The sequence below is a fragment of the Camelina sativa genome, chromosome 8 (genome assembly GCF_000633955.1).
Source record: "Camelina sativa cultivar DH55 chromosome 8, Cs, whole genome shotgun sequence".
Classification (NCBI taxonomy): domain Eukaryota; kingdom Viridiplantae; phylum Streptophyta; class Magnoliopsida; order Brassicales; family Brassicaceae; genus Camelina; species Camelina sativa.
The window spans coordinates 3035317-3050372 of record NC_025692.1 but is presented as its reverse complement, the minus strand read 5'-3'; the positions used below and the strand labels follow the sequence as shown (position 1 = coordinate 3050372).

At 34.4% G+C, this 15056-nt stretch overlaps 4 protein-coding genes and 3 non-coding genes across 7 annotated transcripts in view; 2 read left to right on the top strand and 5 right to left on the bottom strand.

The window, feature by feature from the left end:
* Window positions 1559–3264, bottom strand: LOC104705866 (E3 ubiquitin-protein ligase RING1-like). The gene has a single exon (XM_010421957.1). It carries the CDS (start codon window positions 2813–2815, stop codon window positions 2228–2230), a length of 588 nt encoding a protein of 195 aa, XP_010420259.1. The 5' UTR covers window positions 2816–3264; the 3' UTR covers window positions 1559–2227.
* Window positions 3957–4028, bottom strand: TRNAD-GUC. The gene has a single exon. It is a non-coding gene; the product is annotated as a tRNA-Asp (tRNA).
* LOC104705865 (probable tRNA (guanine(26)-N(2))-dimethyltransferase 1) lies at window positions 4198–8235 on the bottom strand. The gene is made up of 12 exons (XM_010421956.1): window positions 7919–8235; window positions 7293–7574; window positions 7090–7177; window positions 6861–6982; window positions 6605–6744; window positions 6451–6523; window positions 6204–6292; window positions 6021–6126; window positions 5719–5931; window positions 4967–5161; window positions 4803–4880; window positions 4198–4706 (listed from the first exon to the last, which is right to left on the bottom strand). The coding sequence occupies exons 1-12, from the start codon at window positions 8012–8014 to the stop codon at window positions 4404–4406; spliced, it is 1785 nt and encodes a 594-aa protein (XP_010420258.1). The 5' UTR covers window positions 8015–8235; the 3' UTR covers window positions 4198–4403.
* Window positions 8411–8484, bottom strand: TRNAI-AAU. Its single transcript has one exon. It is a non-coding gene; the product is annotated as a tRNA-Ile (tRNA).
* Window positions 8550–8623, bottom strand: TRNAI-AAU. The gene has a single exon. It is a non-coding gene; the product is annotated as a tRNA-Ile (tRNA).
* Window positions 8706–9874, top strand: LOC104705863. Its single transcript, XM_010421955.2, has 2 exons — window positions 8706–8858; window positions 9539–9874. Exons 1-2 carry the CDS (start codon window positions 8746–8748, stop codon window positions 9723–9725), a joined length of 300 nt encoding a protein of 99 aa, XP_010420257.1. The 5' UTR covers window positions 8706–8745; the 3' UTR covers window positions 9726–9874.
* LOC104705861 (developmental protein SEPALLATA 1-like) overlaps window positions 14412–15056 on the top strand; it is a 4116-nt gene continuing 3471 nt past the window's right edge. The window contains exon 1 of the mRNA XM_010421952.2: window positions 14412–15016. Within this exon, the coding sequence (XP_010420254.1) occupies window positions 14832–15016 (185 nt within the window). The 5' untranslated portion in view covers window positions 14412–14831. The remainder of the gene's footprint in view (window positions 15017–15056) is intronic.

Below are 15056 nucleotides of genomic sequence, written 5' to 3'. Positions count from 1 at the left end.
CTGCCAATTTTTACAACTATCGTCAGTCCTAATCAAAATATAGTTAATTATGATTATGTTATTATTTTATTACTATTCCCTGCAGAAAGGTTTATATTTTTCAAATAACCCACTTGTCATTGCAATGCCTAATTCTAATTGTGTTTATTTAGTTATTTTTATAGATTTTTTTGTAAAAAAGTTATTGAGATGCATTTAGGTTTTGTATCAAAGCCATATATATGTATATATGAAAGACCAACTAAGATAACAACATTTCGCCATGCAAAGTTAAATACATAACACAATCACAACTTTGCCCCCATGAGATTAATTAGTCAGAGTTTTGATTTACGTTATATATATATTTTCAACTTTATAATCTTGTCTGGTTTATTGCTAACTTGAGAGTAGTTAATATGCATTTTGGTCTAGAAAGTTTAACTCCCTTAAGCAGAAGAGATCAAGAGAGAGAGAGAGAGAGAGAGAGAGAGAATCCAAAGAGACAAGAAAACAAAGTGGGAGAACGTCACTGAAGACTCGAGCGCAAATTTCAATTCCAAAATGATTGAGGTAATAATTATCAAATGAAACATTTCAAATGGTGTGATGAATTTTATTTCTGATGTGATGTTATTCACCCACTCCAACTATACAATGCGTTTTATTTTAAGTTGCGTATCCTTTTTTTTTTTTTGTTCACTTCTTTAATCCGTCTGTTCGAAACTGATCCACACAATAAACTTTAAAACGTCACAAATGTTTAGTCTTTTAAAGATATATATTTTGCGTGTTCGAGGTCTAAATGAGTGTTTTAATAGAAATATTATGTCTACGCTATAAGCCGTCTGATTCATCATAGAAAGGAACATGATTTTAAACAAGAAATTTTCCAAATTTACGGACTGAACATGGAAATACCTACTTGTTAAATACCAAATAGATTATGCAACTGTATCTATGGTCGATGTGAACAACTGACGCATGACATGATTAAAAACCTAAGGTTTCATAGAGGGAGCTTATATATTTTTAGATAGTTTTAAAAATATTTCTGTGTGGAGTATTTTTACATGGAATGAGGCAAAGAGGCAAAATTATTGCATATGAAAGGATAAGCAAATAGTGTTGAGCCAAATGGGTATCCAAAAGCCAGAAAAAAAAAAAAACAAAAAAAACAAAAACAAAAACAAAAGTTTTCCAACTTCCATTAAAAAAAATTTAAAAATAAAATTCGACACTCAATGTTTGAAGTTTGGCTCTTTAGAAATGTAAAGTCACTATAGAGAAAAGAGCCAGCCACTGGCATGTGAAAATGACTTTGAACCTTAGTTTTCATTTTTTAACAATCTTAATCGTAATGGGCATTCGGTTCATCTTTGATGTAATTAATTAACTTTATATATACTTTCATTTTCAAGTTGTTAACTCACATTATTATAATACGTATTAATAAAACTATTATATGTTATCATTTCCTTATAAAAATATTTAAATACAAACATAAAAGTTACTAAAAATAAATTAAAAAGATGATAATTTTTGTAGCTTCCACAATAAATCTTAGATGTTCCATCGATTATAACCAGAGAAAAAGAAAACTTACTACATCCAACAAGATACAACACTGAATCATTGCAACGGCAAGGGGTTTCTCAGTTTGTTTTCAGTGTAATGTAGCTTCAACAATAAAATATAGATTTCGCCAATGAAAATAAAAATAAAATAAGGAGTTATAATGGACTAACAAAAGCCCACATTTTGAATTAAATACGGTCCATATAAGACCAAAATTTGACAAGACCACGTTAAACCGGACCATAACCATCATTCTCTTTTAACAATGTACTTGGTAAACCACAATCTGGCCACAGAAGCACATGACTATACCTGTAGGAGGAGATGGATTGGAATTGGATCATACCCTATCGCAACATCTCTAATGGATTCATAAACCTTGCACTGGTAAGGTGTTTGGTACTTAAAAAGGCATCAAAAATCACATCGCAAAAAATGAATCAAAGTTAGAACTAACCAAAGTCAGATCACCAAATTCCTCAATGATAAACAAACTGTGACTGCAATTATCAGCAAAGTCTAAAGAGATAAATAAAAAACCTAAATAACTTGCAAAATGTATTCTTCCTTTTAAACTATGATGACCAATATCTACATCACATTAACCAGAGACGGATCATTTCCCAATGAGGCCTTACCGAAGAAGAACAAAGCACAATCACTTCATCTACTACCTTGCCAAACCGTTGCTACCACGCCTCTGCAATCTCCTATTCCTTTCATATTCAGGATCATCAGTAGGTAGCTCATACCTACAAACCGGACATGTATTCCTTATCCCCAACCAAGGTACTATACACTCACCATGATAGTAATGATTACAAGGAAGCCTCTTAGCTTTCTCATCAACCACAATATCATCTTTGCAGATGGCGCAAACGATGGTGTTCCCGTTGCTCAACTGTTCAGAGGTAATCACCACAGCAGGAAGATCATCAACCACTCTTTTGGATGCGGGAGGACTCCCCATGATGACATCATCCTGGTTATCAAACATTTGCACTAAAATAGCAGCATTGTACTCTCCGTCAATTTCAGCATCTTCAAAATTAACAGCTAGATGATCCATATCCATCATATCTTGAAAAAACACGTTGGCATTCCACATCTGCCAAGCATCATCATCATCATTATCATCATCATCATCATCATCATCATCATCATCCCTTGGTGGAGTAACTTGTTGTTGAACAGGTTCTTGAACCCACTCGATCGCGTTGTGCAAATTCTCCAATTCGAATTCTTCATCAAGCACCATAGGTTCAACAGGAGCAACAACTTCGACTCGACCCGAATCGATCTCCCTATGAACCAATGAATCACCCGAACCTGAACGTGAACCGATTCCAAGACCTAATTCTATATCCTCCTCAAAAATATTGAAACCGAAACCACCACCACCACCCAAACTAGTACTATTGATTACCCTCTGATTCGTCGAACCTATACAAAAGTCACGTACCGTATCGACCTCGTACGGCTCTCGATGAATTCAGGTTCTGCGTCATCCATAGAAGCTAATCCAGAGTCGGAATTCGAATCCAGAAAATGGAAATATGGATAGCAATCCGTTTGGGTTTGAGATCGAGGAACCTCCACGGCGATTGAGCTTCCACCATCACCAACACCACCGCCGCCTTCCTCTGCTTCGACGGTAATAGCACAACCGAAAAGTTTCGCCGAAGACATTGCTGAGTTTACCAGAGAATGAGAGNAAGTTCTTGAATGGACTTAACTAAGAGGTAATAGCCATGATCGAACGCCTATTCCAAACAGAAAAGCATCAACGGACCTCGATGATTGATTATATGTTCTCCGCCTAATCCTACACTAAAATTATCTAGAAAATTCGAAAAGAAGCGTACCACATGAAGAGGAAGAGATTGAAGAATCGAAGAAGAGGAAGAAGAAGAAGTAGAAGGCTGCTGCTGGAAGAAATCTCGTCCTCCCTCTTGGAAAACTCGCTGAACAACCTCGTCGTCCATGGATACCCACCGTTTCGGCAAACTCTCGCGATGATCTCGATGGAGTTGTGATAAAAAGACGATTCCGATGAAGTCGAGGATCGGAATAAAAAAAAAAGGGGAAGATCGAGAGAGAAGAAGAAGTGTGTTGGGGAATTTTTGAAGAAGGAAGATCGAACTAACAACAAAAATCAGGAATCAAAAAGACGATGAGAAACCAATTTTAATTATTAAAGAAAAAAAAAAAAAAAAAAAAAATGACGAAGAAGGAAGACGAAAAGATTCGTATCTCTCTATACCACATTTTAAGAGATTTAATAATTATGACGGTGTTATCTAATAAGGTTATTTACACTCGTGGCCTATGATTATGCCACGTAATTAACTACAATTTTTAGAAAAGTTTTTTAAAAGAGGAAAATTTTTAGAAAATAACGCCGTTGCCGGGGATCGAACCCGGGTCACCCGCGTGACAGGCGGGAATACTTACCACTATACTACAACGACTCGCTTGTTCTTCATCTTTCTGAACTCCTAATAATATATGTTCTATTACACATTTTCATGCAAGCTTAAGATAATGGTGATACTCCTTAACCCTTATCAGTTTACATGTGATTTCTGGTTTTTTCATTTATAATCCTATCATATTTTGCCAAAGAACAAAAAAAAATGATTAAAATTATAAAACTACTGCTGAATCATATAAAAGAGTTGCCTGTTGGGGATGAACAGTTACATATTACCAGGTTTTCTAAATAAAGTGGCTAAAGAAGAATCCATAAACTTGTAAATTCTTTGTTGCAAGTCTGCAAAAAAATGCTTAGAATATAACAAAACACAGAAAACTCTGATACCAAAATCTTTAAGAGGTAATATCCCCTATGATGTTGAGGCAATATCCTCTGCTGCTGTCTTTTGGCGTTTCAGATCTGGCTCATCCTCAATAATATCTTCTTGAGGCTCTTCTTCTTCATCTTCTTCTTCTTCTGCTCCTTCTTCTTTGTGATTTCCGTTGAGATGACCATTAACTGCTTCATGACCAAGAAGTGAGACGTGTTTGCTTGTGATTGTACGACCAGCCCTTATCTTTGGACCCCAATGCTTCTCTGGGTTTGGTAGAAACCTAGCTACTTTCTTCGTTTGTGCTTTGCTAAGCGAACCAACATGGCGCGAAAAGTCAGCCTGTATGAAAGAAAAGAAAACAGTGTAAAGATTCAACCTCGAAACTTTAAATACTTCCAAGGAAAGCATTACAACAATGGCTAGTGAAAAAAAGACCTGATGAGATGGTTCTTTAGATAGAATCACACTTCCGGGATGATCAGGTGATTGTGGCTTAATGGGATGATTTTTCACCTACAATCAAACAATCAGAGTTCATTCATTACTAGTGAGGGGAAAATAAAATTTGGACTTAACTGAAGTAAACGAAGATGGTTTACCCAGCACCGCATAATGTCCCAGATAATCTCCATTGGGGCATCAGTTTTAATCCCAAGCGGGTTCACATGGGACCCTGAGACACGGTAGTTTGCATTGATTACTGCTGATCGAAACAGAGCAGCTGATGGTGAAGTACATTTTAGCGTTGCAGAGAGACTATGAAGGCTCAAAAACAGTGGAACATCTGGCAATTCCTGGAGACAAGCAAAACAAATTAGGGATTCAGAGACATTGACCCAAACCAAAAAACTGAAACTTGCAGAGTTTGGAGGAAAGTTTTACCTCTGAGATTGTGGTAAGAACAGCACAAATTCGGTCGTAAGCAGGATATCTGCCTTTCATGGATTTAACACCACTTAGTATCGAAGTCACCCATTCTTGATCATGCAATGGAGCAGACCATATTGGTCCACCCATGTTATATTTCTTTCCACAATGAGTGCAATCCTGAGGAACAACAGGACCAACTCCTGGTAGATACCTCACACTGTTATNTCCATTGGGGCATCAGTTTTAATCCCAAGCGGGTTCACATGGGACCCTGAGACACGGTAGTTTGCATTGATTACTGCTGATCGAAACAGAGCAGCTGATGGTGAAGTACATTTTAGCGTTGCAGAGAGACTATGAAGGCTCAAAAACAGTGGAACATCTGGCAATTCCTGGAGACAAGCAAAACAAATATAGGGATTTAGAGAAATTGACCAAAACCAAAAAACTGAAACTTTCAGAGTTTGGAGGAAAGTTTTACCTCTGAGATTGTGGTAAGAACAGCACAAATTCGGTCGTAAGCAGGATATCTGCCTTTCATGGATTTAACACCACTTAGTATCGAAGTCACCCATTCTTGATCATGCATTGGAGCAGACCATATTGGTCCACCCATGTTATATTTCTTTCCACAATGAGTGCAATCCTGAGGAACAACAGGACCAACTCCTGGTAGATACCTCACACTGTTATTCTGTAAGAAGATTATAAAAGAGGATTATCAGAAAAAGGCAGCTTTCAGAAACTTAGCAAACTAACTGTGAAAAGAGACAGACACGAAACCTTAGGGAGAGATCTTCCAACAGACTGAAGATGAAAGGAATCACAACCGATGCATTGATAGACATATGAGAGCTTTAGTGGAGTGTTTTTCATTGCACTCGCCGAACTGCATTTCATAAAGCTTCAGTCTTTACTTTGCCTCTAGCTGAAAGAGGAAGTGTTTGAAAAGAAAGGATAACTCACGTGTAAACGCGGACAAAGACACGGACGTAGAAATCCATTTGGACTGATAGAACTGGAACAATATACCGTTTGTAGCGATTTGCATGGCTCTGCGAATCAACGATATGACCAAAGTTAATCATCGAAGAAAGCTTTTAGAGAAGAAATAATAATAGAGCATCTTAAAACCAGTCAAAGCGTGGAAGATTTGGCGCAAGTGCAATAATTTCACGGTATTTAATTCCCAACCAGTAGCAAAGAAAATTACCTCGATGCTGGCGAGGAGGATCCGCAAAGCCATTTCATGACAATATTTCCCTTTCAGTGGATAAGAACCATATCTAACAATAGAAAGATAGACATTCAGACAAATCAAAAGATATATGTTTTCACAATAAGGTAATCAAGGGGGAAAATCTCACTTGGAATAGCAAACCTCGCCGTTAGCCCCACACAACACTGCCATGTCAGTTGCTGTACACATTAGCAGCCCACCATCGGCAACTGATTGAACAGCTGAATCAAGGAAAATAGACGGCGCACCATATGGATCAAGATCAACCTAAAGGCATCAATTAACCATATTAGTTAACAGCTTAATGCAGTCAATAAGATGAAAAGTGTCCAAATCTTTTGACAAAATGAGTGTATGATTTTGCAAAAAAATTGGACGCATACCACATCAAATTCTTTTGGGTGGCTAAGCATGTGGACACGAGCATCAGTAAGATGTGACTCCACCTTTGAAGTAGACATCAAGCCATTGAACTTTATGTTTCTCTGGCAAGCTTCAACCGATGCTATAATAGAAAAATGGTAATACTATATTATTCGTGGAAGTTAGGATAGAATAAAATTCGTGTTTCTAAACCTCTTCACAGCACAAAAGTTGGGATGAAAATATTACCTGGGTCATTATCCAAAGCTACAACTTGACCAATTCCTTCAACTTCGCGAGCATACCTCAAAGCTCTTAACCCTGAAGCTGACAGGGCCTATAAAATGTATAACACATGAATACGTTATCTACTAAAAACGCACTATAAAAAACAATATAAGAAAAAAAGGGTACAACTATAACAGTCATAGAGGAAAGAAGAAAAGGTAGACCTCAAGCACTCTTGGTGGCTTGAGTTCTCTTCGTGCAGATTCATATGCGATCTTGGCAGCTTCCTTTGGTCCATCCTGAGATGTTACTTTGTGCTCTCCATTGGTTTTACCATTATCCTCACCATTTTCAGTAGGAGATTCTTCCTTGGAAGTCTCAGAGACATCTTTCTCAGGCACTTTCCCAGATGATCTAGCTCTTTTAGATAACATCGCCTCATGCTCTTGCTTGCGTTTGGATATAAATGCCCTTAGCACAGCAATGGACATGTCCCTGTTGTTAACCTAACCATAAAACAACAACAACTAGTTAACCTCACAAGTATATCCATATGGATTCACACAAAAGAACACAATTGCTAAGAATGAATTGGGCTCATTTCTCTTTAAGTTTCTCACTAACAAAACACAACACTAATCTATAACAAGTAACGGGTAATCACTAGTAGCAAAGGGATTAAAAAACACTCAATTTAAAATCTTAGACAAAGATAAAACACCCCAAACTAATCCTTGATCAATCTTAACTTTGCCTTTGATGTAATTCAATAATTTATAACCAAAAAGGAAGAACCTTTGCAGCAAATCAAATCCTATAGCAACGAGAAGAAAGGCAAAAAAATGAGAACCTGAGCTTTGTTGAAGAAGACTTGGTTCTTCTTGTGCATAAGGACCTCAGCTTCTCCTTCCTTGATAATAGTGTAGTCATTCAGATCTGTTTCCATTGCTGATCTCAGATTCTTCTCTTCAGGGGAAAAAAAATCACAAATTGAACTACCAAGACGAATCTGTAACCCGGACGGCAAATCACAAAGCTGGAATCTATAGATTTGTGAATGAAGATGTCGAAACTTATCGACTTGCTTGAGTGAAGCTTGAATAAACCCTATCGCTTCTCCTCTCTGTTGCAGTTTAAGGAAAGGTGAGAGAGAGAGGCCGTATAGAGTAAACTAGTTTAAACCCTACCAACCTTTGGAGAGTTTTTATCATCAATTATCTTAACTTTAGGATGGAAGTTGATAATATCGAAACTAACGGGGTGAAAATGAAAATTATTATAAATATAGAAGGAGAGAAAAATTAACCAAAAACTAGAAGATAATGTTATTATTATAAAAAAGTGGCCTATACAGGGATCGAACCTGTGACCTTCGCGTTATTAGCACGACGCTCTAACCAACTGAGCTAATAGGCCAATCATGTTAAATATATCACCCAGTCAATTAAATAGGCTCTAAGTACATCACCAACTTAAAAAAGTGGCCTATACAGGGATCGAACCTGTGACCTTCGCGTTATTAGCACGACGCTCTAACCAGCTGAGCTAATAGGCCACATGTGCTAGTTATTTGATACGTTATATATTTATTCGGTTAGTGGTGAATGCAGGATAACAATCATTATCATGAAGTTAAAGAGAACCAGAGAAGAGGAGAAAGAGGAAGAAGAAGAGAAGATGCAGAGCTTAACATCAAACGAAGTTGCGGGTTTAGCAGTTGGAGCTCTGCTTCTCGGTGCCACCATCGCTGCTCCTAAAGTTGATGCTTTCATAGCCGCTTCTCAAAGAAGGTAAACAAAGCTTTTTTGCAAGTTCATTCATCTCAAAAATCCAATCTTTCATGTTCTTAGTGGAAACCCATCTCATATAGTATCCAATTTTTTTATGAACATGTTTGGATTTTGGATGGACCTATGTGAATCAATGATGATGACTGTATTAGTAGTAGCTGCGTAGAATTGTAGTAAGCTGTTTGATTTCCGATTGATTGGGTTTTGATTAATTTGCTGAAAAGGATAAGACTTGAGGAGTTTTTTTTGTTGTTGTGATGTGTTGTTTGAAAGCTCCACCAAAGTATAGATTCTGAAATCAATAAAAGTTCATATTGGGTTGTGCTTTTAGTTTCACTCTCCAATAGAAACTTCTTTCTTCTTAGTTAGTTCTCATTAGACAATCTTTTGATTCTCACATTCATATGTTCTGTCTTCAAAGAATTAGACTGTCTTCTGAAGGTCTTCTCACTATGTTAAGATTCTTGATTTTGGTTATGGATTCTCAAATTCTTACCTTTGTAATGAGAGAGACTGTGTAAGCATATTGGTCTTAAAAGGACTGTTTAGTGTTCAGTGTGCCGCTGATGTCTCCAAGACATGTTCTAAGATGTTGTCTGTCTTTGGCTGAATGATATTAGTTAGACCTGTTCTTGAATCTATATCTTACAATCGTATGTTTCTAAACACAACTTTTGCAGATCTCTTGGCATGTGTCGAAAATGTGGAGATCTTAAGAGCGTAGCGTGTGGCCGCTGCAAGGGAACAGGAACGATCAAATCAGGCGGATTCTTTGGATTCAGTGACTCATCGAACGCAAGATCAGTCGCTTGCGATAATTGCCGAGCCAGAGGTTGTTTCCCTTGTCCTGAATGCTCAAAATCTTGACCATTTTCTCGGTATAATTATAGAGATTGACTCAATACTATAACTACTTGTTTTATCTTCTTGACCTATATGATAAATGTAATCGGTCTATCTGTAATGTTGAATTTGAATCGTTGCTTTATCCGTTTAAGAAGTCTCTTATTCGAATTCTTGATCAGCTAAACCGGATATTGGTAGATTCTTGATTTGGTTAACGTTAACCGGGTCTTGTTCGTCTTTTAAACCGGAGAAATTCACTTAGTAACCAGAAGCTCTTCTAGTTCTTTCATTCCGTAAGCAACATTAGGTGGGTTTTTGGGAGTTGTTATACCATAATTGGGTGCAAAAAGCAAACACACATTTTTCAAGAATTTTTGTCTTAACTTAAATCAAGTTACTTCGTTCCCCCCCCCCCCCCCACTTATTGATTCTTAGTTGATTGGTTTTTTCTCAAAATAAATAAAGTTTGATTTGCTGAAAATAACGATCTATATTGTGGCATTTTTAAAAAATTAAAAAATTGGCATTTCTGCTAAACATATAATTCACCAACAAGTAGTGTATAGAGATATCAGATTATTATTATTATTTTTTTTTGTCAAATAGAGATATCACATATATCATATGTTATCCAACTAAATTAGCTACATATTAAGGCCACATATTTGATAAATGCTAGTACAAAATAATCTTCACAATATTTGGCTTTTAAAAAATGAAACCATGATTTGGTAAAACTAGTCCTCGGCAAAATACCCGAACCCGATCCGAAAAACCCGACCCGAACTCGTATCTGAAATTTTAAAATATCCAAATGGGTCTAGAATTTATTGAAACCGGGTACCCGAATCCGATCGGCTATTATCCGATATCCAAACGAATACCCGAACTAACCCGAACATGTATAAACATAGTGCAAAATAGTCACTAATGGGATTGGAACCGATGACCTAAAGCATTAAGTGGGTGCATTGTAACCATTTTGCCACTTTAATATCTTTGACTAATTATCAAACCTCCACTATTTATATATTACTAGGTACACATTTCATTTTTTAAAAAGGAATTTAGATATGAGAGATTTTATTTATTATGTAGAGACTTAATTGCATTTTTTTATTACATACTCGTGAACTCTATATACCATAATATTATTTTTACATGTTAAAAAAAACACAAAGAAGAAGAAATGCAAAACAAATAGAAAATCAAACAAATAGAACATTTTCTACAAGAAACATGTATGTCATACATTTTCTTCACCTTTAATATCAGAGTTGGAGAGATTTGAATTCAGATATATTTGAAATTCGGATTGAATTCTAATATTTTGCTAAGTTTAATATGTAAAAAATCAAAACCGAACCCAAATCTAAAGTATATTTTGGGTTTTGAATAAAACCCGAACCCGATCCGAATTCAATGGGTGTTTATCCGAAATCCGATCCGAATACTAGAAATACCCGAATGGATCTAGGATCCCTTTACCAAAATACCCGAAAAAAATCGAAATACCCTATCCGAACCCGAACCCGAACAGATACTAAAGGGCTAGGTAAAACAGTTTTCTAAAAAGTATGGACGATGTTTTCATATTTAAAGAAAAGTAGAAGGGTAGAAATGTAAAACTAAATAACGTAAGACAAGTCACTGTTAAAAAGGAGGCTTCGGCTCAGCGAACACGTTTCCGACAAAAGTCTAACTCAATTATACATCGACACGTGTTCCTCAGACCACATCACCCATCTTGTTGTAATAACACTTTACTGTTATGATTTTATTTTTATGTTTTTCTTTTAACTTTGCAACGTCTTTACGCTCTGTAAAATCCGTACGGAATACCCATGTCACCTGAAGGCTTTATTAGCTTGTATAGATTCTCTCTGATCAAAAAGAAAAGAAAAAAAAAAGAGTTTTTTATACAACTTTTATTTAGTGGCGTGAGACGTGATTTTAAATTTCCTAATTGAACAAAACCATATGAGTCCATTTTATATTGATGCCATCCAAAAATATATGTCGAATATATATACAACCTTAAAGATGCGTTTACTTTTTATTTAGTGGATATCATGATCTTTTGGTGGTACTCTGACAGGGACTATTTTCGCAGTGTCACGACTTGTAAAAACTTTTTCTAACTAGATTAGTTGGTGAGATTAATTTACGTGAGACAAATATACATCTTAGTTATATTTTCTCTGTTTTCTACACAGCTAAAGTGTATTTTCTATAATTTATGTTGCATACAAGATAGCTGTAATTTATGCTGGAAACATGGTTAACTCGATCTAGACATACAACACAAATTCAATTGTTTAACTCATTAGAAAAATGTAAGCTCCAATAATAGTTCGACACGTGGAAACCCGTTTTAAGGTAGGAGATGCTTTTCTGCGGCTTCTGAAACACAACTAGAAATTGATATGATACGTTGCTTTCATTTTTTGTATTATTATACACTTTAAAAATGTTAAATTGCTCCTATAAATTCACAATATATCATCACGCGCTTCATATACATATTTTACCAACACTACTAGCTACAACTTGCACATTTATGTTTGTTTACAACTAGTATAATGATGAGGTTTCTGATGAGATTCTCGTTACAAAATTAATACTATCATCAGCTACCCCCAGCTGGTAATTAAGAACTTTGTATGTAAAACCTTTCTTAATTATCGATTGCGAAGTTAAATTTCTCAAAACTGTTTCCTAGATTCGTCTATATTGTACTTTTTTTTTTACTATATCAACATGTGTTAATTACTATGACCTATTTCACCTACAAAATATTATGACATAACATATATGTTTATGTTGAAAATATACTGCATAACATTAAGTAACAAAAGTAAAATACTATCACGGTGAAAATGAATTTTTAATTAAATACATTTGAAATGTTATCTTATATATTTCCCAAATATATATTCACCACTAGGATTTACCCCGTAGTACACCACGGGTCTATTCGTTTTCATAAATTATTTAAATAATTTAGTATACTAATATAATTAGGTTTTATTTAGTTAATATAAATATTAAAATATTATATATAATATGTTGTATTTGCAAAATTTACCCCATAGTAAATTTCTTTATTTTGTAATATCAATGCACTTACATATATATTTTTTATTTTGGTGTTTTTACAATAATTAACAGTACTTGTTAATAAAATTATATGGATTGACTTTGAAAGAACAATAAATATGTGTACTTTAAAAATACAATGAACTATGATTAAAATCAAAAAAAATTTAAGACCATGGTTTTATGCATGATCTTAAACCATGGTCAAAAATACAATGAAATATGATTAAAATCAAATTTATGGTGATTAATAGTGTTTAAGACCATGGTTTTTTGGAAAATCATTTCAAAAAAGATTATTGCACAAAAATATACTTCAAAAATGTTAAGAAATGGTTTTGTGCATGGTCTTACACCATGGTCAAAAATACAATGAAATATGATTAAAATCAAATTTATGGTGATTAATAGTGTTTAAGACCATGGTTTTTTTGAAAATCATTTCAAAAAAGATTATTGCACAAAAATATACTTCAAAAATGTTAAGAAGTGGTTTTGTGCATGGTCTTAAACCATGGTAAAAAATACAATGAAATATTATTAAAATCAAATTTATGGTGATTAATAGTGTTTAAGACCATGGTTTTTCGGAAAATCATTTCAAAAAAGATTATTGCACAAAAATATACTTCAAAAATGTTAAGAAAGATTTTTAAAATATATATCCGTTTATAAAAATTCAAATCACATCATATGCTGAAAAAAATCTAATATTTTTTTAACTTTATGTATTAAATAGTAATTCAAATAATTAAAGATAAGATTAAATAAAAGTGAAAGGAGAAATATATTTTAATCTAACATATTGCTTTAAATTAGGTAGATAGATTTTAGGAAATTTGAAATTAATATTATCAAATAAGGAAATGATTGTGTTTGGCTGTAAGAATTTAATTGAGACTTTGGATACAAAGATAAAAAAAAAGATGGCACAAAAATTTACTCCAAAAATGTTAAGATAGATAGATATATATATGTACGAGTGTACTTATATCAAATGTACACATTTACATCTATAGTACGAGGTGTGTATATATAAATACTACAAACTTTCTAATCATCGGTTAAAATTGACTTTGAAATGTGATAACTGCAAAAGACCGTATATATATGCACTATGTTAACTGATCAGCTTTGGGCCTCATGTGTCTAGTTACTAGTCAACCATCAAACGTGATATTGTTGTATTATATATAACTAAATCATTTGCTATAATGATAAAAACATAGAATTTTGAAGAAAACAATATGTTTAAATTTTTTGTATATAATGTCAGGCTTCTTATATACCTAAAATAGTAAACACCATATATACACAGACATCATTCTACCAGCTGAGGAGAAGCACATAGATTATTTTTTAATTACATAATTATGTTCCAATATGTAAAACCAATTAACCTGTACTTAAGTTTGGTGATACTACTAATTTATAACTTTATAAGAAAGATTTAACTTAAGTAATACGAACTATATAAACTATATATGATATCTTCAAATAAAAATACAAATAGTAAGGTAATTGTAGCACACGTGCTTAGAGAGAGCGTGGGATTAGAGAAGAGAAGAAGTAGAGAGAGATGGCTAGAAATGAAAACACACCAAACCCTAACCTCACCCTCACAGATTTCTTATCTTTTGCTCCCAATAGATTCCATTCAAACAAAATAAATTTCATTAAGATTGCACAACCTCCACACACTTCCAAACACAAAGAGAGAACAAAAAGGAAAAATCAAGAACCCTAGATAACAATCTAAACCAGTAAAGCAAATTAAACTTTCCTCTTCTTCTTCTTATTCTTCTTCCTCAAGCTAGTACCTTTGTTCTTGAAATTAGGGTTAATTTCCTTTTTCCTTTTCCATCCATTCTCCAGACCTTTTTTAAAACTCAAAAAGATCAGATCTTTCCTCAGAGAAAGAGATACCCAACTTATGTTTTTGTGTGTCTGTATATAGAAAAACATTACATACCCATATTTGTGTGTGTGTATATATAAAAGTAGAAATTAGGGTAACAACAAAAAGAAATGGGAAGAGGAAGAGTAGAGCTGAAGAGGATAGAGAACAAAATCAACAGACAAGTAACGTTTGCAAAGCGTAGGAACGGTTTGTTGAAGAAAGCTTATGAATTGTCTGTTCTTTGCGATGCTGAGGTTGCTCTCATCATCTTCTCCAACCGTGGAAAGCTCTATGAGTTTTGCAGCTCCCCAAAGTAATCACTCAGCTCTCACCTTTTCAATTTATGTTTTTTT